At 38.9% G+C, this 22,174-nt stretch overlaps 1 protein-coding gene across 2 annotated transcripts; it reads right to left on the bottom strand.

Annotated features, from left to right (window-relative positions):
• Positions 1-8,405: 8,405 nt before the first annotated feature.
• CEP15 (centrosomal protein 15) lies at positions 8,406-21,348 on the bottom strand. 2 transcript variants are annotated; one of them, XM_028152707.2, is made up of 6 exons: positions 21,180-21,348; positions 20,509-20,605; positions 19,725-19,805; positions 17,946-18,069; positions 10,911-10,985; positions 8,406-8,805 (listed from the first exon to the last, which is right to left on the bottom strand). In XM_028152707.2, exons 3-6 carry the CDS (start codon positions 19,775-19,777, stop codon positions 8,671-8,673), a joined length of 387 nt encoding a protein of 128 aa, XP_028008508.2. In that variant the 5' UTR covers positions 19,778-19,805; positions 20,509-20,605; positions 21,180-21,348; the 3' UTR covers positions 8,406-8,670. The 2 variants fall into 2 exon arrangements, with proteins under 2 accessions (XP_028008508.2, XP_028008506.2); XM_028152705.2 differs by having other exon boundaries at positions 19,725-19,808; positions 21,180-21,347.
• Positions 21,349-22,174: the final 826 nt, after the last annotated feature.

Genomic DNA, 22,174 nt, shown 5'->3' with positions numbered 1-22,174 from the left:
GGTTTACAAAAATTTTTCCCATTGTGTGTGCTGCCTTTTTTTTTTTTTTTTTTTTTTTTTTTTGCTATGCAGAAACTTTTTAGTTTGATATAGTTCCACTTGTTAATTTTTGCTCTTTGTGCTTTTGGTGTTATATCTAAAATAACATTGCCATGACCAATGTCAAGGAGCTTTTCCCCTATGTTTTCTTCTAGGAGTTTTGCCATGTCAGATCTTATGTTTCAGTCTTTAATCGCTGCTGAGTTAAGTTTTGAGAGTGTTGTAAGATTGGAGTCCAATTCCATTTTCCTACATGTGGTTTTCCAGTCTTTCCAACATCATTTGTTGAAGAGACTATCCTTTTCCTATTGCTTCCTGGCTCCCTTGTCAAATATTAGTTGACTGTATATGCAAGGGTTTATTTCTGGGTTCTCAGTTCTGTTCTTTTGGACTAGGTGTCTAGTTTTATGCCAGTACCATACTGTTCTAATGTAGCTTTGTAGTATACTTTGATGTCAGGAAATGTGATGCCTCTGGTTTTGATCTTTCTTAGGATTGTTTTGACTTTTGGGAGTCTTTTGTGGTTCCATATAAAGTTTAGGTTTGTTTTTTCTAATTTTGGGGAAAATGCCATTTGAATTTTTATAGGGATTCCATTAAATCGATAGATAGCTTTGGGTATTATGGACATTTTAATAATATTAATTCTTGTTATCATGAACATGGGCTATCTTTCCATTTGTTTGTGTCTCTTCAGTTTCTTTCAATAAAGTCTTACAGTTTTTATTGTTCAGATCTTTTGTTTCCTTTGTTGAATTTATTTCTAAGTTATTTGATTGTTTTAGGTGATACCGCAAATGGAATAATTTTCATTTCTTTCTCAGATACTTTATTGTTAGTATATAGAAATACAACTGATTTCCAAATATTGATTTTTATATACTGCAATTGTACTGAATTCATTGATTGGTTCCAACAGCTTTTTTGTTTTCTTTAGGATTTCCTCTATATAAGATTGTATAATCTACTGAGAATGGCAATTTTACTTCTTCCTTTCCAATTTAAATACCTTTCATTTATTTTGCCTACTTGCTACAGCTAGGACTTCCAGTACTATGTTGAATAAGAGAAGTGAGAATGGGCATTCTTGTCTTGTTCCTGATCTTAGAAGTAAATCTTTCGGTCTTTCACCATTGAGTATGATGTTAGCTGCGACTTTGTTATATGTGGCTTTATTATGTTGAGGTGTGTTCCTTCTATACCCAGTTTCTTGAGGGTTTTTATCATAAAAAGATGTCATATTTTGTAAATGTTTTTTATGAATCATTGAGATAATATATGGTTTTTGTCTTTCATTAATGTGGTGTATTACATTTATTGATTTGTGTATGTTGAATCATCCTTGTATCCCACAGATAAATCAATTTGATTATGATGTATGATTCTTTTAATGATGTATTAAATTCAGTTTGCTAATATTTTATTGAGAATTTTTGCATCTGTATTCATCAGAGTTAGTGGTCTATAGTTTTCATTTAGTGTCTTTATCTGGCTTTGGTATTAAGGCAATGTTGACCTCATACAATGACTTTGGGAATATTCTCTCCTTTTAGAATTTTGAAAAGCATTTGGGAAGAATTGATGTTAATTAGTCTTTCAATGTGTGGTAGAATTCACCAGTGAAGCCATCTGGTCCTGGGATTTTTTTTGTGTGTTGGGAGGTTTTTGACTACAGATTTAATTTCCTTACTGATTACCGGTATGTTCGAATTTTCTATTTCTTTATGATTCAATTTTGGTAGGTTGCATATTTCTAAGAATTTATCCTTTTCCTCTAGATTATCCAGTTTGTTGGTTATAATTGTTCATAGTAGTTTCTTATGATCCTATGGATTTTTGTGGTATCAGTTGTAATGTCTCCTTTCATTTCTGATTTCATTTATTTGAGATTCCTCTCTTTTTTTTTTTTCTTAGTCTAGCTAATGGTTTGTCAATTTTCTTGGTCTTTTGATGAAATCAGTTCTTAATTTTGTTGATCTTTCCTATTGTTTTTCTGGTCTCCAATTCATTCATTCATTCATTCATTCATTCAATTAATTGATTTTTTTAGAGAGAGGAAAGGGGAGAGAGAAAGACAAACATCAATTTGTGATTCCACATAGTTATGCATTCATTGGTTGATTTCTTTTCAGCAACTGCTTTTTATTATTGTTGTTGTTTTTAAATGTATCTTTATTGTTGAAAGTATTACAAATATTCCCCCTTCCCCCCATTGACCGCATCCCCCCTGCCCAAGCCCTCCCCCCAGGCCTTCACTGCACTATTGTCTGTGTCCATGGGTTATGCATATAAGTTCTTCAGTTAATCTCTTCCCAGCCCCCTCCCCCCTTCTCTCTCAGATTGATCAGTCTATTTCATGCTTCCTTGGTTGATTTTTTTTGTATGTGCCCTGACTGGGGATGGAACCCAAAACCTTGGTGAATGGGGACAGCACTCCAACCAACTGAACTACCTACCAGGGCTCTAATTCGCTTATTTTTGTTCTAATCTTGGTTATTTCATTCCTTCTGCTAACTTTTGGCTTGTTTTTTTCTTCTCTTACTAGTTCCTTGAGGTGTCAAGTTAGGTTATTTGAGACCTTTCTATTTTCTTAATATATGCATGTGCCACTACCTAGAAATCCCCCACTTTCTGAAAGTTTGCATTGCACCACCTTCACTTCTATGAAAGACCTACATTAAAACAGTAATGGCTTAGTTTGTAAAAGCAAAAATCCTCTTGAGATTTCTTCCAGTTAGCGAAAGCAAGTATTAAGGTAGTTCTTTTGTAAAAGCGAAGTGACATAATTCAAACTTTTGTAAAGCGGGGGAGGAATTCTTTGCTTTAAGCCATTTCGATTTACGAAAGGCTTCATAGGACACTGTGCTTTCAGATAGCGAGGGGAACCTGTCAATTTTCCTCTGAGAACTGCTTTTGCAACATCCCATCGTTTTGGATGTGTGTGTCTATTTTCATTTGTTTCAAGGTATTTTTTATGTCTGTTTTGATTCCTTCTTTGACCCATGGGTTGTTCAGGCGTGTGTTGTTCAGTTCCCACGTTTATAAATTTTCTAGCTGTTCTCTTGTTGATTTCTAGTTTCATTCCATTGTGTTTAGAAAAGATACTTGGTATGATTTCTATCTTTAAATCTTTTAAGGTCTGTTTTGTGGCCTATCCTATGATCTCTCCTGAGAATGTTCTGTGTGCACTGGAGGAGAATGTGTATTCTGCTGCTGTTGGGTGGAGTGTTCTCTAAATATCTGTTGGGTTCATCTGGTCTAATATGTGACTCAAGTCCAATGTTTCTTTGTTCATTTTCTGCCTGGGTGATCTATCCATTGCTGAAAGTAGGCTATTGAAGTCCCCTACTATTATTGTATTGTTTTCTATTTCTCCCTTCAGATATGTTAATATTTGCTTAATATATGTAGGTGCTCTGATGTTGGTTACATATATATTTGTTGTTATATCTTTTTTTTTCTATTTTATTCATCAGTTTATTTTGTTCATTAGATTTCACATATAAGTGAGATCATGTGATATTTGTCTTTGTGTGAGTGGCTTATTTTGCTTAGCATAATACTCTCTAGGTCCCTCCATGCTGTCTCAAAGGGTAATGGATCCTTTTTTACAGCTGCGTAATATTCCATTTTGTAAATATACCACATCTTTTTTATCCAATCATCTACTGATGGGTAAATCTTCTTGATGAATCAACCATTATCTATAATAATAAAAGCATAATATGCTAATTAGACCAGACAACCTTCCAGACAAAGCCGGGGGTACAAGGGAACCCCAGGTCCTAGGTGCCAGAGGGAAGCCGGTGCCTGCAGCCGGGTGAAGGAAGGCCTACTCTTGCATGAATTTCATGCATTGGGCCTCTAGTCATGATACACTGACCTTCTTTGTCTCTTGTTACTGTTTGTCGCTTAAAGTGTAGTTTGTCTGATAGAAGCATAGCTACCCTCGCTTGCTTTGGTACACCACGTCTCCTTTACACATTCAGCCAGGTTCTTTCCACCGTTGGCTGTAGTGATTAATGCTGATGTGAATGTTGATGTACAGATATCTGTTGAAGCAGGGAGGATTGCTTTCTTCATTCTTTATCACAAGCCTAACTATTCACTAAGCTTACACGGTGTCCAAATCGGCAGCCGTGGAAACGCTGCTTCGATGGAAAACCCCCACTCAAGACCTTTGAATAGAGAAAGAAGTCTCTTTGTTCTAGTCATTCTCTGAGAAACTACGAAAACTGCTCTGCTTTCTTGCATTGAGAAGACATTTAGATCTTCATACTATGTTAGACCTTGTCACCATTTACTATATCAAGTATTACCTTTGGTTCATCACTACCTTCAATCCCATCCACCCACTGCCCCTCCAGACAGTGAATTCCGTGAGGACATGGATTTTGGGGGGTGTTTTGTTTACTGCTGTATTTCTGGTGTTGAAACTGCACCTGCTCCATGTAGGCAGTCACTAAGATCTGCTGAACGAAGGAGCGGTGCTTGAATGATGCCACCTCTATGTTTACTGGATAGCATTTTAAAAGGCTTTCGATTTGGCTTCTTTTGCATATCTGAGTATTTGTTTTGGGTAGAGCATGCTACTACAAGGATATGTTTATAAGTATTATATATCTTATAAATAGTTGGAGACAGAGTATGGAAAATAATTATGTTGCATTGGGAGATGAAACGAGATAGAGATGGACTAGAGAAAATATATAAATTGAATGTTATCTCCCTTTAATTTGACTGAATTGCCCCCAAAGTGGAATTGCCTAAAACATTAAAAAAAAAAAAAAAAAAACCCGTGTACATTAATAACCTAGACTTAGGTCAAAGCATTCTTTATTATTCCTTCCTTACAGTGGAGGTTAAATGACCTAATTATCATCAATAAGATAAAAACACGCTAAATCACCACTTTCTAAAGAACACTGCTCTCAATGGCTCTATTTATTGATTTGATTGTAGTCAATCTACACTACGTTAGCAGAGTTTCTGTCCTAGTCTTTGTCTGAGACACAATTTAGCAAGAACTTTAAAACATTACTATAGGCAAGGGACCTGGTCCTTTTTCTTGCAAGCAAGGAAAACTTGACTCTGAGAGGTAAGATGATGTCCGGAAACATTGTTTAGCCTCTGTCTTTGTTGGAGTCATTTCCCTTGTCTTGGGTTTTAGTCGGTATATAATCTCAGTTCCAGTTAGAAAGGGAGTCACAATGCCAGGTGTCAAATCCGAAAACCAATCCTCTCCTAATTGCTGACGTTTGACACATTCCCCATGTTGGCTCCAGAAAACCCTACACGTTCTTTTATTAGCGATAGGGAATTAGATTTCCTATGTAGACAAATTAACTTCTAAATTATAAGAGAAACAAAAACACCACCAGCGAGAGAGCAAGACCCCTCGTTCCAACTCAAAGCTTTCTAAAAGCAGTTTCTCTCCTCTCTCCCTTCTCCACATTTTCCGCCATTTCTTTCCCTGTCTGAACTCACCACGTGGCAGTTGCCTTCTCTGAAGAGGAGACTTTGCTCGGCAACCTAATTAAAGTGGAGAGGTCAAAGTAGACTATTGAAATGAAGAGTTTTTCAACCACGTAGCTATTATATTTGGGCAATTCTTAAAAAGGGGGAAGAAACTCTTTAGGGAGATTTAAAACGTTGCTTCAAATAAAACTTCAAAAAATAAAATAAAAGGATGCAAATTGGCTTAGAGTAAAAAGACAAATTAATAGAGTAAGGAAGGAAAATAAAAGGATATATTTTGTAAATAAACTAAATTCATGGTCTTGTGCATCAAATTTTATACACTAAAACTCATCTGACAGTGGTTTAAAGTTTAATATCTTCCTCTTGTCTAAAACTGGCGATTGCAAACTCTGGTTTTTCACATACCCCATCCTCACCTCCCCCTCGGCCTCTCTCCAATGATCTCAGAAGTGACAAAATGACCTCCAAATAAGTTTACTTTTGACTTAACAACATATTCACCTTATTTTTTTGTTTGATGGAAAGGGAGAATGACAAAAGTGTAAAGAAAGTGAAAGTTTAGTATCCTCATCTAAGTCCCAAGGTGACAAAAGTTAAAACACCTCGTGCACAATGCAGAGAAAAACCGTTTGCCTTGTATTTCATTCACACTGCTCCCTACGCACGGGGAGACCAGATGTCTGCTGTCCAGAGTACAGGGCTTTTTTCCTTCGTGCTTAGTAAAATTTACTTTTTAACGTCTGGAGAAAAACTGCAGCTTTTCCCGATCCTTAGCATTGTATAGCTTAATAATTTCATATACTCAAAGCGTTTCAGCAGAAAATGAGCTTTGACTATTTATAGGTTAGCAGCAATCCAAGAAAGGCTGTGGAAAATTCTGGAAACAACCTTTATTTTGAAAACCCACTACTAAAATAATGACATAGTTTTCATGAAGAATAAATAGTAGGTACAATGTAGGGTATGGAGAGGGGACTAAATTAGGGGGTGGAGGTGTGAGTAGTTGACATTTCCTTTCTTGTCTGATTCCTACTAATTGTGTACAAAAATATACATTAGATATGGCATTTCTCCCCTCCTTACAAAAACAATGTTTGGAAATCCCTGTGTAAAGCTAATTTGTCATGAGGAATATAAAGACCTTTAGTGGGGTATCCAGGTCCCTATGGGATTTTTTTTATAAACACACCATGTGGTGCAATCTGTTACAGCCTACAAGAAGGGGAGGGTGGAGCATGCTCTGTGGGGCCAGGAACAAAGTCATCTCTGGGACTTTTGGAGTATTAACTAAAGCGGGAGAGATGACACAGCTTACATCTAGAAATACCTTCCCTTCTGCCCTCAGTCCTAACCCAGACTATATTAAATGCATGCGCTCTTTAAAAACTATTTAGCAAGTTAGTTTAAGGGAGAAAAACCTGAATCATTTTTGAGATGGTTAAATTGCCATTCATTTTGTATTTTAATCTAACCTACTGGTGATTTAATTTACAAAACCCAAAGGAAGTGTACGCTCAAATATTTGAGGACGTTAACGTATCAACCACTGTTTAATTTTGGAATGTGTCTACTTGCTTGACACAATATTTTACCATCTCAACAAATGTTTAGCCTTTTTTTCACTTGACTAAAGAGAAATAAGTTTCACATTGCCTCATTCACCTTCTTCTGTGCATATGCCGGGGAAGACTGGATGTTAAAAAAAACTTCATGTTCCTTTCTCCTACATCGAAGTCTGTTTACCAACTCCAAGCTGCTAGAAAGCGCTGCATTCTCCTGCTAAATCAACTGCATGGCTAGAAACCAAACTGTAATGCAACAAGGGAAAAAATTATCCATTTATCTTCATGGCAGAACATTCTTGAGGAGGTATAAAATTTTTCTGGTCGCTATGCCAAGTTTTCTTTTTTCTTCCTTTCTCTGTCTTCCATTTTTAAAGGCTTTCAGCTTTGATGGTGATACTCTTTATAGTTATCTAACAGTTCTAATATTTTGTGACATTTTGTATTGTGACACTATAGATGAAATTGTCATCGGACTGACACTCTGTACTGTTTAGTCCTTAATTACAACTGTTAACACTGTAGAGAAGTATGCTAATCTGCCAGTGCGTATTATGAAAACAACGTTATTGTTATCCACACCAACACCCACTCAACAGGATATTTCCAAGATGGTAGTGTAATGGAACGTGTCGGCACAATGGATGTTTCAATCTAGTTTGTTTAGTTTGTCCTGTTATCTTCCTTTAAAAACACAAACCAGTTTGAACTACACAATCTTTCATTGTACGGTAGCATAGACTCCCTTCAGTAGCAGGAGCTGCTTCTATAGTTAGAAAGGTTATAATTTTTGTGTGCAAGCTGCAGTGCATTGAGGAACCTCAGAGCTGTTCAGGGGTGTGACCCAAAGCTTTCTGACTGACAGTTGTTTCAGAAATAATAAAAGTAGAAGGGAGAGGGAAGGGCAAGTTTAAAGAGGAAAAGACAAGGGAGGAGCTGTTTGCACGCACAGGGTTGGCAAGTCAAAACCCAATAGCCATCCCGGCTCTAGGAGGGCGTCCTTTTCCCAAACCGAGTCCTCGCTGAGGTAACTGGCTACTGACCAAACGCTTTGTACTCGTTGTTCCTGCAGAACTTGCAGAGCTTTGATTATTGCCAAGGAGCAAAATCCTTTGAATCTATTTTTTGATCAATATTACTATACTAGAGCAGCTAAGTGCCACTGTCTTTTCATTTGTTAGAAGAAACTAAAATAGTGAGCCTTGTCCCCATAATAAAATAACTGAAAAGTAAGGATTCTAGAAAATGTAAAGTCAGAACTAACAACTGGGACTCAGTAAATGAGAATGACTAAATGATTTTTTTAAAAATAACATACACAGCACTAATTTAGCAATTTATTTAATAAACAGTCTACCTTTCAATATTAGTTTCTAATACTTGCATGGATTTGGTCAAAAGCTAATTCATGACCTTGAGAAAGTAGTGGGTCTCTAAGGGACAATCTGAGACTGGCCCGTAGACTCTCATGTCTTTACTATCATTGAGGAAGTGATGGGGCATAAGCATATACTCGGTTCCTACAACCTGCAAATACTTTAATATTCAGCTGTACTAAACACGTTTTTTAAGCTAGTATGAGAAGAAGTCATCGCTGTGCCTTGTTCCGAATGGTATTTTCTGCTTCATTTTGATTTTCAACACCAATAGGATATGGTGCTCTTCCTAAAAGAAACTGTTCCCATTTGGGAATATATTCTTCCACTGATGCCCAGTAAAGAGTCTAGGAGAAAAAACATGCAAAAGAAAAAAAACATATCAAGCAATTGAACTTGGCTCTTCATAATAGTCTAAATGTTTATTCACTTAAATGTGTGTGTGCGTGTACACACATACATGTAGAATGCACTTCCTCTACAGAATATTTTATGTTAATTTTAGAAAAAAAAATCTGGCTACTTACTAGTGTTAATTTTCAAATTTCTCAGTAAAACCAGAGCCTGGCAGAATTACAGATTTCAGAACTTTATTGTGATTTTGCACGCCCTCTTGTGGCCAACCTTGTGATTATTACCAGTATTATCATTTATGGCTACAGTCGTTAAATGTTGTTGTTTAATGTTACAAATCCCATACTAAGTGATTACCCACACCAAAATTATTATTCAATAAAATTAACAGTCAAAAAATGATTAAAAATGAATTGCTTTAAAATTAACATAAAAAGATTTCACCTGGGATGAAGTCAGGAACTGAAATATAATTTGTATGTTACTATAGGATTCAGGTGAATTGACCCCTTATTTGCATGGGGAAAACATTTTTTTAAAAATGCACTGTATCTTTGAACAAAGCACATGATATGACGGATTTTAATATCTTTTTTTTGTATAATAAAAAAAAAGGCAAGATTACCTAACAATTTTTTAATTTAACTAACTTGGAAGTTGAAGTGTTTGTATGATTGGCCAGCCTCTAGCAGTCTGCAAGCTCTGGAAGCTCCTGCAACATCACCGTATTCCGTGTGAGAGCTTTAATGGTTTCTGGGCTGACTGTCCTAAGGAGGTCAAGAAAAGTAACTGCCCAAGCTCCTCGTCACGGGAGGGCATTTTGTATTAGGTCATCACTAGCAATGCCATTTTGGGAAGTTCAGCCAGTTGGACAGCATTAAGAACACAGAATGATTCACTCTGAGCATGAGAAAGCTCCAGGGGGTCTGAGAGTTGAAACTGGCGAGGGGTCTCCATAGCCCTGCATGAGTGCATGTGGTCGGAGAAACAGCCTGACGACCTTTTTTTTAAAAAAAAATATATATATTTTATTGATTTTTTACAGAGAGGAAGAGAGAGGGATAGAGAGTTAGAAACATCGATGAGAGAGAATCATCGATCAGCTGCCTCTTGCACACCCCCTACTGGGGATGTGCCCGCAACCAAGGTACATGCCCTTGACCGGAATCGAACCTGGGACCTTTCAGTCCGCAGGCCAACACTCTATCCACTGAGCCAAACCAGTTTTGGCAAGCCTGACGACCTTAAACTAGAGGTCACCTTGCCGGGCGAGACCAGCTAAGGGAAATACCATGGAGGCCTGCGGTTGGGAGCTTCTCCACCATTCGAGGCTAGATGAACCCTATTGTGTGGGCCTGAGTGAGGTCCTGGAGCCTTCAACAAAGAAAAAGACATGCCTGGGGCACAATCTGTCCCAGAGGGTTTTCTCTCCTCGATCACTGGCTTTTCAGAACACTGAGGGGCAGATCCTCAGCCTTGACATTTGAGTCCATTCTCATCCCTGGTTAGGCAAGCAAAATTATATTTGAAAAAGGTCATTAAAAATATCAAATCAAACTATTCTATATGTGGTTAAATTCCCTTTCATCAAAAATACATTCATATGCCAAAGATGGTTTATTTTTGCCAACCATCTTCCCAATCTGTTCTTGAACTGAGCAAAATAAAACAGACAAAAGCCACACTATGCTGCATAAGATGCATTATGTAGCATCGGCTGAATGTTCGGTGGAGGGCTGAACCACTTGCTCCTTGTAACTCCAGCCAACAGGAAAAGCACTTCGGTTCGGCATGTTGTCACCTTAACCGTTAGTGCGTATTGTCTGCCGGGGTTTAACAGGACGGTCGTTTCTAAGTGACTAGGTGAAGACACAGGATCTTTATAAAATTTTCACTTGAAAAAAAATTTTTTAATTAAGATCTCATCAATTACCTACTATGTACAAAGTATGGCTCTGTGGACATATAATGATCAGTCATATCTTGTTTATTTTAACTGAATAAATACATCTTGGAAATACACACATGTAACCACTAGTTAATTTACAATGTAATTTACAATGACAGGGTCTCTACCTTTGTTTCTTAAGATTCTCACCTCAAGAGACACCAACTCAGGCGGTGGAAGTGGGCAACTCCGGGTCTGCAGAGACTTTTCTGCGGCTTCTATATCCTGTAACAGACATCAGCATTGAAAACATGCACTTACATAGCACGCACCTGCGGTAGCTACAGGGATGTCCCAAGCCCCTCACTTGGGCTCTCCGGATACGGTTTGAACTGATGGAGCACTGAAGTAGGAGAGCTGCTCATTGCTTGACTGACCATTTCAGATACAAAACGCAGGGCTTTTTTAAAAAACAAAAGGTGTGGGGCGGGGGGTACTTCTAAGTTCTGCCTTATTTTAAATAGTGTCAGTAATTTTTGCAGAAAACAAACAAACAAAAAAAACCTTCCTCTAAAACTGCTCAGAGCACCGACTTAGCTCTAAAATCATTAAAAACAGCCAGATGGATAAAATAGTCAAATATTCAGATACAAAAACAGTCAGTTACCCAGCCCCACACTGAGCTAACCTTAAAAGTAAAGAGATTGATTCTGTCTGGATCATGTAAATGGTATATTAATGACACATTTCATTTGTTCAGTATTCCACTCTTGTAAAATTTTATACTTACGCAAATACTCCTCATATTTAAAAGAAGGTCAGTAAGGTACCTTTGCAATAAGAACCTGTTCACTTTATCTAGATCTTTAGAACTAGATTTCTAAGGTAACCTCGATGGCAGGTTTTACTGCTCGGCAGTGTATCATTCAGCCGACGGCATTCAAGCTCTGCTTTAATTTGGAGCTTAACTTGTAGACGTGTGTATTTTCTCTTATGATTGTAGCAACACCAGGGTAATTAACTTAAGCCATACCCTGGGAAAGACTTTACCTTGATGCATGTATGAATTTCATGCCCAGAAACGTAGCACCTCCGAGTTGTTCCTGAAACATGTGAGTTCTGTTTAAATGAACGCTCCCATCAGCACCTGTGTGTCTGGTGCTTGCTTATGTTTGTCAGGTTCACAGAGGCCTTGGCTGAAGGCCATGTAAATTCTGTCTCTCCTTTGAGCTTAGAAAAAAGGAAAGTTCCCTGATCCTGGTACAAGCATTGGAGCAATCTAAGTACAGGGCTGTTGGACAGACGGAGGGAGATGGAGAAGGGCGTGGGCGTGGGTGTGAAGAAGCCAGTGCTGAACAGGAGAAAAGAGATAGCAGATGGCAGCGGCGGGGAGCACGGGATGGGTGTGAAATGTAAAAGGGAAAAACAGGAAATTCCCTAAAGGGACTCCCCAAAGTTGCACAGCCATTGATGCACCTGCTGTCTAGAGGAAGGTGATTTGAAGGGGAAAAACATAAATTTAGGGATAAAAAGCCCATCTATTAGCATGGTGATCCCGTCCCAGAAGTTTACAGCTAAGACACATGCTGAGGAGATTTGATGGCAATGCTACAGCAGAGAGAGAACACTAACTCTTCTGTGATTACACTGAGATTTTACAGAGTCCTGGGAAAATAATGTTTTATTTTTATAAGACAAATAGAATAAAATCACAACCCTAATTATGCCATTATTCTAAGAACAGTTATAAAGTTGTTTGTATTTTTTTGTTAATCCTCACCTGAGGATATATTTTTTTTTAATAGAGAGTGGAAGGGGAAGAGAGAGAAACATCTATGTGAGAGAGACACATAGCTTGATTGCCTCCTGCACACACCCCAACCTGGACTGGGTATTGAACCTGCAACCCTGCAGTGTGCAACCACTGAGCAACACCGGCCAGGGCATAGTTATTGTTAATGGTAGATCTAGGTGTCACTGGTACCTATAGATAGGATTACAAATACTTTTCTTAAAGATCAGAAAGTAAGGACACTGAATCTCTCTCACAGAAGAGCGGATCCGTACGGGGAGGCATGGCCTGGAAGGCAGGCCGGGGCTAGGGACTGGACGGTCACCTCTGCAGCATGTCCACAGGATGTCATCACCTCCAGAGGGCATCTTCCTGAGGGGAGGCTCACTCTGTGGATGTCCTGCTTACCTCTCTGACTCCTTGTCTTCTTAGCTGGCTCCTTTCTCTTTTATCCCAAGTGCGGGCTTGCTTAAGATTTGTGACATCTGTTGTCGTCTTTTTACTGTTTCACCCTCCAAAATGGTCTCTTCTCTTCTGTTTCAACCATTCATGTACAAGGATTTTTCTTCCTAGCCCTTACTTCTCAGCCTAATAAACCAAACTCATCTTCTTGCTACTGAAGGTACTGAATGTATAACAGTGGGAATTCTGTTCACCCAGCTGCCCTTTATCTTCAACTCTTTCACTCTCGGCCATTGAAAGTTCAGCGCTTCGGGATGTCTCTCTGCCTTTCTGCGTCATTCCCAATTCGATGGGCTTATTACACTTACCATTCAACAGATCCTTACTGAATGCTTTCTTGGACTATGCCTAGACTACATCCCACTTACTTCAGTCCATACTGAAATGGATTAATCTTGCTAAAAAACTTTAAATATGTCCTTACCTAGATTAAAAGAGTAACTGATACCCACTACCCAGAGGATGAAGTATGAATTTCTTAGCCTGACGGGAAAATGTCTGACTACACGCTGCCAGAAGGAAAGGATCAGCAATTACACTTGAAATGCTGCTTTATGTATGATGGAATTAATTTTAATAGCATTTTACTTAATCTATTTCATGTGATTTTATTGGAAGTGTTTACCAGAAAATCTAAAATTACATATGTGGCTCTCATTCTGCTGCATAGCACAACTTAAGCGTATCAGTTCCTAGGAATTCTGGGAGTCAAAGGGACATACCCAGTGATACCTCAGCAATGTAGTTGGCAATACCTGGGCTCTGGAAACCTCTGTGGGACAAATGACCTGATTCCTTCAACAAAGAAATTAAAAGCGCAGGGAGGCTTTTAGAGATTCAGGACTGCAATCAATCAATTAAAAATTGGATTTTATTTGTGTTTTTAGAGGATTATATTTTGTTAACTTAATTTTTTCCCATCACCATTTATCCCCCATACCCTCTTCCACCCCCACCCCCCCCCCCCCACAATCACCTCACTGTTGTGTTAATGGTGGATTTTATTTGGATCCTGATTCAAACAAATGTAAAAACATGTTTATAAGTAAATCAGGGAAATCTGAATCCTCACTGGCTATTTAAGGAATTACTGTCATTTTCTTAGGTTGATAATGATATTGTGACTTTGCTTAAAATAGTCTTTCTCTTTTACTGATAAACACTGAAATAATACAGAGGTAATAAACTGAGCAGATGAAACAATGTGTTGCTAAAGATTAGCTTCAAAATAATCTGAGGGGCTGGGATTGGAGGTGAGGGGCATGGATGAAACATGATTGGCTGTGTTTGATAATCATTGAATCTGGTGATATGCACATGGAAGTACATTCTTCTCATGACAATTAAAACACAAGCTTCCAATGTGCATGACGGTGTGTTACACAGGGGCAGCCAGTAGAGATGAGCTGACATGATCAGGAAAGGTAAAACTCAAACACAGAAGCTCATGGACAGCTGACATGATCAGGAAAGGTAAAACTCAAACACAGAAGCTCATGGACAGAGATCTTCCCCTCCTCACAGACGCTCCTCCCTCCAACCCAGCAACAGACATCTCCCTACAAATGTATAGTGAACCCAGCTGGGGCTGGGCTGGGTTTAATCTTTTAAGCTGCTGGAGGTGCAATTTCTGGAATAGGAAAAATAAGACAATAAAGCAGGAGATACAGGGTCATTGTTACAAGGAATACTTAAGTATTCATATATTCTTCATATTCACTTAATTCTTCATTGAATTGGAGAAAATGAGAAATGTGAGGAGGAAAGAGGACCAACATGGACCTGTAAGTCACTGGCCATCGTGGGTGACAAGCAGTTTGTGAAAGGCTCTGTCAACTGGCTAATTTATTTTTACAAATGCATTTAGAGAAATTTTATTGAGTTTCATATTCATTTTGTTGGGATTTTATTACATTTAAAAATAGCCCTAGCTGATTTGGCTCAGTGGATAGGTGGCCTGTGGACTGAAGGGTCCCGGGTTTGATTCCAGTCAAGGGCATAACCTGGGGTTGCGGGCTCGATCCCCAGTGTGGGGCATGCAGGAGGCAGCCTATCAGTGATTCTCTCTCATCATTGATGTTTCTATCTCTCCCTCTCCCTTCCTCTCTGAAGTCAATAAAAATATATTTTTAAAAATGTTTAAAATAACTTTGTGACAACTGACCTTAGAAAAATAATACTGCCCAGACAGGATTAAGGTATGTATCTCCACTTAAGTTTTCTCTTTAATCTCCCACTAAAACGTAATTGTTTTTATACAGATCATGCCCTTTGTTAAGAGCATTCCCAAGTATTTTATAGTTTTATTGCTAATGTGGAAGTTATCTCTTATATTTTACAACTGTATCTATAGGATTGATGTTGATTTTATATGTTTATCTTTTATTTATTTTTCTCAACTCATAATATACTAGTTTTAAAACAATTTTGGCTTTTCTTAGTATATAACCATACCATTTTAGAATGCTAGTGTTGTACCTTCCTTTCTAAAAGTTAAAGCTCATTCCCTTTTAGTGTTTATTATATTGGCCAGAACATCTAAATAAGATCAAGTAACGGATGGTGAGCTAGGTCATCCTTATTTTGTTACTACTGTATTTATAGGAATGCTCCCAAGTTTTAATGGAACCATTTTTGAAGCACATTCTGTACTAAGTACATATCCTGATGTAACTCAACCTGTTCTTAGGAGTAGTTATTATGGTTTCCTGATCTCTACATAAAGGAATTAGAGCAGATTAGTGGTTTTCACAGTTCCTTAGAGACACAGCAGGGCAGGCAAAAAAAAAAAAAAAAGTGGGTGGGGCTTTGGACCAAGGCTGTCCATTTTTATCTATTTTACATCTTTGGAAAAGGTATATGGTGAAAAATATTAAAAACCTTTAGATTACAATCTAATATATATGCTGTTTAAAGTCTCTTCCAACTCAAAATTCTATAATCAAGTCCTATTTTACTTTCACGATAATTTTTATGAGTCATTAAAATTATTTCCAAAGTTAAGAAAATATGAGAGAAAACAGAATAAAAAACTGTGTACACAGTTATTCAAAATATATAAAACAAAGACAGGGAAGAGACTGTATCTGGGATGTAATAGGTGCTCAATAAATGTTTATTAAAAGACTGTAAGGAACTCTACAAAAATATATTAATTCCTAGATGGGCAGGATAAGGAAGTTATTTCATCTTCTTTGCTCTTTCAAGATTTTTGCAGTGAGAATATATTATTTTGATAATCAGGGGGTAAATACCATATCACACTGGTTTCTGATGGCTATGAAACAGTTCATTATTTTCCTTCTAGATATGACAGTTAATTTCATACCTATTAGATCCAATCTCTCCATTCTTGAAATCACGTTACATCTAAATAACAAATGAATCCTCCTCAAATACTCACTCACACGTTCCTTACATAAGTCTCTATTTTTCTTTTGCTCACACACTTTCACTATGATATTACCTGTACATATCAAGTCTCAATTTACTCATTTGGACTCACAGTACATATCCAACCTTTTCCTGTGACTTGCCAAGCTAGTTAGCTCATGGCCCCACAAACGCTCTTAGGGCCACTCATTCTTCTGCTATTGGCTCTCCTGCAACCATCCAGCGGAATGCATCGCCTTCTGCCTGTTTACACACACCTCCTCTGAGACCCTTCAAAGATTCGAGCTCTCCAAGATTTTGTACACTTACTCCTAGAATATGAGTGCTGAGTAGACCACATAACTTACTGTTTGATCATATAAAGTCTCATATTTTATGTGTGACAACTTTACCTCATCAACTAAGCCTGTTAGCTTCTTGAGGTGAAGAACTCTGATTTATATTATTTTGTTGTCCCCACTTCCTAACTAGAACTAGCTCAATTGTAAGGACCCTCTGGGTATTCATCAAATACTCCCTCATTAAAAGATGCCTGAAAACCAAATATTACCTGCACTTACAGGAAGTACCAGGAAGTGGCAACCAAGCCTTCAAGCCTTCTAATTGGTTTTTCTGACTTTTCACAGCAAATTCCAGATTATCCTATATTTTTCCATTTAAAAATAAATATTGCAAAAACCATTGGGCAAGTAAGACATATGGCAATATAGAATGCTTTGGTAGCACTATGGCTGTGACTTAAATTACTGTGGCTCAAACTGCCAGAAGCTGAGAAGATAACTGAATTTTCCTCTTCCTTTATCCTCTAGTGAGGACAGAAGATAGCTATATCATGCCTATCGATGAAAATATTTAACAATAAAAACTGAAAACACTGCTTTATAACTTAAATAATATAGCCTTACCACCAAATGTTTTAGTCATAGGCTCTCTTGGAAGCTTGACTGGAAGCAAACTTTTAGGGTTTTAATTATGGATGAAGCCATACAATTCTGGAAGCAAAGTATAGCAAGCAGCCAAAAATGTTACACATATGATTTTACTCCAAGTGGGCACATTGGCCAAATGGTGAGGCCCTGCGCAATTACACACTTTGACCACCCCCTCCATCACCATCAAAAGGGATCTTGAAAATCTGTTATCTGAGATATGAATCTGTGTGTTGACTGTGGCCCCAGTAAGGCAAAATCAAATCGTTCCTGTTTTTATGATGTTAAAATAGTTTTGAGTTGGATCTAAATATATTATAGGTACTTTATGGTATTTCAAGATCTCCCTACAGAGAAAAGAGGGAAAGCTACATCTTGTATTTATTACTTATTGCACAAAAGACGACCGTAAAATTCCTTCTGTAGTCATTGATTTTTCTGGTTGATTGAGAACATTTAGCTTAAGCAAACTTCACTTTTTTTCATTTAAAAAAGAAGAGTCCATATGTTATTTATCTAACTAACATGGGTCTAAAAAGTAGATGATGCTTCATTAATTCTATTTTTTACTCACAACAAAGACATTATATAAATCAAAATTATGAACTTCGCTTGAAACATTTTTGCAAAGGTGGGCAAAATCTCTATACTCAAGTCATGGAAACTTACCTTTAAAAGGCTAAGGTTCCTTTTAAAAGCAGCCTCAGCTGCTTGAATCTGAGATGCCTTTTCCTTGTTTTGATCTCCAACTTGACTCTTCATTTGTTGAAGTAACTTTAATCTTTGTGATACTCTAGAAAAAAATGGAGATTATATAAAGTTCTTTTAGAAGGAGACATTTTATTGCTTGACCAATATAAAACATTCATTTCTTAATTGTACTTCACTTCAAGTTCAACCTATTTTGAAAGCCAATTATTATGTCAATTAATAAGATAGTGAAAAACTTAGGTAGTTCATTAAGTCTTAAATCTGGATAAAATTATTTTTATTTTTATTAACATATACTGGTATACCATAAGTACATGCTTCTGTTTTTTTAGCCTCTCTGGACTTCTGAAATTATATTAAAATGTGAAAATATGTTTTCATTTTTGGTGAAAATGTAAACTGTAATACACATCCCTTTATACATACTTTGTATATGATTATATATACACCTCCACACACACATACATTGATATAACTTGCTATACAAAACCTTCTGCTTAACACTTCAATACCCCTGAAGCTCATGTTACACATTTAAAATTGTGCTAAACTTCCATATGTTTGAAGAAGCAATAAAAATATTTTTTCCCTCTTTTGCCAAGAGAAAGATGAGTGAGAGGCTGTATGTATGCATATCCACAAGGTAAATCAGCAATTGAAGAAAGATGTAAAAAGTTGTAAGTGAATTATCAAACTACTTTGTTATACATAATATACTTTAAAAGTTTCTCACTGGTCCGATGCTCAGTTTACAAGTTTTTGGTCCTCTTAAATGATTCGTAAGTAAAGATGTCAGATGATAAAAAATAAGTCAGTGGTATATATAATAGTCTAACCATTTCCCAGATAAGTGTGGTGATTGTCAAGAAACACTGCTTCATAGGGCTGTTATTGAAGGTAGAGCTAGAATTTGGTATTTGAACAGTTATTTTCATAAACAAAATTTCTTAACACATTGCGGACGGATCATGAGAATTCTCGCTTCATATTACACAGTGTTTTACAAAGTATCATACTTTAAGAAGATATTAGCTTGTAAGAACAAGTAATAACTTCAAAATGCAATGGGTATTTAATTTTAAAGTGTGCCTTTAACATTTATGTAAAACGTTTTTTGTACTCGTTCAATAGAAACTTATCTGGCCACTGGGTAAAACTAGCAATAAAACTACTGGTCCGCAATGTGTTAAAGGCCAAGGAAGAGGGCCTGGTAATTAATTAGAAGAAAGGAAAACATGAGAACCTGCAGTCAGAGGTGGAGAAGGGTTAATACCAAATGTAAGTGCAAGACTGACTATATCATTGCAGGGCCCAGTGCAGAGTGAAAACGTGAGACCCCTTGTTAAAAAGTACTAGGAATTTCAGGAGTGCAACATTAGAGAATTAAGCCAAGTGTGGGGGCTGTGGCTGCGCAGGGCACATACCCCAGGAAGTGGCCCAAGGTAAGAGGCCCAGAGAAGCCCATTAATTATCGGTGTGTAGTCTAGAAAGGGTGAGAGGAGGGGTGAAGTTATCTAACTATTAGCAATAAAAATAAAAACATATAGAACATAATTATACCTTTTAATTTTTGTTATTCTTGAAACAATGACATTCTCTAAGACCAAAATCACTCAAGTGTCAGAAAAGTGAAATGACACACTTTCAGATCTTTAGGTCTTCCTGTGCACACAATGCTTCACTAAAGAGTCAGTGTAATTTATACATTTCGATTAATTAGCCTTTTAAAAAACTTACATTTCTTCATGTCTTTTAGAAAGGCGAATTTCTTGAGCGAACAAGGAAGTCATCGTTAGTTAAAGCTGCCTTATGAGCTTTCTGCTAAATAATAAAAACATTTAGAGTTACTTCCACCACATGTCCTCAACATTTGATCATTTTAGTACCTCAACCCATTGGTTCTCTCAGAAGAAAAAAATAAAACTTGAGATGTAATAATGTATAAGACTGCATCTAAAAACATTTTTACTTACAATGCATAGTTTTTCTTATACCAGATGCACCTAAAAATACTGTGAATCAGGTAAATTCAACACATTTCACATTTTCCCCTCTCCCTATCCCCCCCCCCACACACACACACATTTTAACCTTAAACAGAATTAAAAATAAACAAGCAGCTGGTACTAAGACTAGTAAACATTTTATTGAATCAACAGAAAGAAAAATACTCTGTAAAATTCATCACAGGAACACCATCCCTCATGCGCGCGCGCGCGCGCGCGCACACACACACACACACACACAGAGAGAGAGAGAGAGAGAGAGAGAGAAAGAGAGAGAGAGAGAGAGAGAGAGAGAGAGAGAGGGAGAGAGAAAGGCAAACAAGTATTAGAACCACTGAAAACTCCCTTTATTGGAAGACTGCCCTGTCCCACCACCTCTTTTCCAAATAGGAAAGTGTTTTTTATGTGTAACTGGGGGAAAAGCACCATTGGCCCCTCGACTCCACCCTGGCTGCTCAGGACTCACACTTGGGAAGTCTGGGAAGGCCATTTTCATGGCCCGTGAGCAAGCTCACCTTGGCTGAAGAGCCCGGGCCAGTGCCGGCGGAGGTGCAGCGAAGTGCTCTGCAAGGCTGTCATCTGATTGGGTGCACAAGCTGAGGGGGCCCGCCCCTAAGGGACAAAAGGCAGGAGTAAAATGCCTCCCTGCAATGAAGCGCTGGCTCTCCTAAATGGTATGAAATGACACACTGCTAATCGCCCAAGTGGCCCGCGCTGTGGAAAGAGAGTGTAGGGCAGGGAGCCAGGCCACGGGATGGTAACCCCGCCCTGCCTGCCCTGCCCTCGGCAGGTTTCCTCCTCCAGGGACCACTGCCTTGTCTTCAGCACCGGGGACAGCAATCTCCCCAGGATCCCCACCCCTGCCCCCCAAGGATGGAGTTACAGATATTTCCCCCTAAAATCCCTGCAGCCCAGTCCTCGCTGCCTTCCTCCCAGTTTCCAGTGCCGAGTCAAGGAAACCCCAGAAAGTTGATCCAGGGTCACCTCTCTTCCGTTAACGCCTGCCATCAGCACTTCAGGCAAACCCCACACGAATTGGGCCTTTTGAACCCAAGACCCGCACCGTTTCACGGCCCTCAGCCCTCCGACCACCCCACGTGCTGCCTACACACCCACAGGACTCGGGAACTTTCCTCAGCCCCGCTCTTCCCCCCGAGCAACATGTCCCCTCCGGCCCTGCGGGCACCTGCGCCGCCTCGGGCCACTCGGCAAAGTCCAGCGACCCACGCGCTGCGATGCCGTGGGACCCCACTCCGACCTCTTCCGGAGAAGCACGGCGTCTGCGCAGAGGCCGGGTCTCAGGACGGACTGGGCGTGGCCACGCAGCCGTCTCCAAGTGACGTCATCACGGCGGTATAAAAGGCGGCCTCTGCGCTCCAGGTCAGCGAGGTGGCGCTACTCTGAGCGGTGAGCTCTCGGAGCCCCTTGCTGAGAGCTAACTGCGTTTCGTGGTGGCTCAGTTTCAAGGTCGTTTAAAATGGGATCTGAATGTGTAGCTGACCTCTTAGAAGCCCCAGTGTCACAATGTGGGTGTGAGGAAACAGTCCGGATAGTCCAGCACGTTCCAATGGACTTGGCAGCCTCACCGTGGGTGTCCCATGCTGAGCGCGGGCGGGGCCCCTGCCCCCGCGCAGCTCGCACACCCAGAGGGGCAGTGAGATGGCTTTTCACGTCTTGAGTTTGTGTCCCAGTCGCAGCATTTATGTGGATGATCCCATTCATCGAATCCCATTAAGACGGATGAGATACGTCCCAGTATCCTCATTGGGCAGGAGAAGAAACAAGCTTGGTCGTTTGTTGAGGTCATGGCTTGAAACCAGCAGAGAGTTTGTTAAATTCCCCACTGCCCTCAGGACACACAACCTGGGAATGGCCCCCAAGTGCCGTAAGGAGCATTCTTAAACATCCCTTCCCCCTTGAAATCGCTTTGTGTGGTACATAATGCTAACATCATCACAGAGGGAGAAACTGAGGTTCAGGAGACGTAAAGCAGGTTTCTCCTAAAGGCTTCTGAGTTGGTGAAAGGCAAAGAGCCAAGACTCCAATCCAGGGGTCTTTTGTTCTTCCTAAATATCTACCAAACACTTAGCTCTCACTTGGGGACGATGGCACTTCCCAGGTACTTGCATAGACTAGGCTCCTTCTCTCTACAGAAGCACCCCCTGACCTAAGACTACAGCT

The sequence above is a fragment of the Eptesicus fuscus genome, chromosome 18 (genome assembly GCF_027574615.1).
Source record: "Eptesicus fuscus isolate TK198812 chromosome 18, DD_ASM_mEF_20220401, whole genome shotgun sequence".
Lineage (NCBI taxonomy): Eukaryota > Metazoa > Chordata > Mammalia > Chiroptera > Vespertilionidae > Eptesicus > Eptesicus fuscus.
Note: the sequence above shows the minus strand (reverse complement) of the source record. Positions and strands in the feature narration are given on the sequence as shown.

Excerpts from the sequence above, each read along its gene's own strand:
- CEP15 (XM_028152707.2), bottom strand. The coding sequence starts at position 19,777 with ATGACTTCCTTGTTCGCTCAAGAAATTCGCCTTTCTAAAAGACATGAA. Across the intron at positions 18,070-19,724 it reads TCTAAAAGACATGAAGAAAT|AGTATCACAAAGATTAAAGT; the intron begins GTAAGTTTTTTA and ends ATTTTTTTCTAG. Across the intron at positions 8,806-10,910 it reads CTGAGTTGGTGTCTCTTGAG|ACTCTTTACTGGGCATCAGT; the intron begins GTGAGAATCTTA and ends TTTTTCTCCTAG.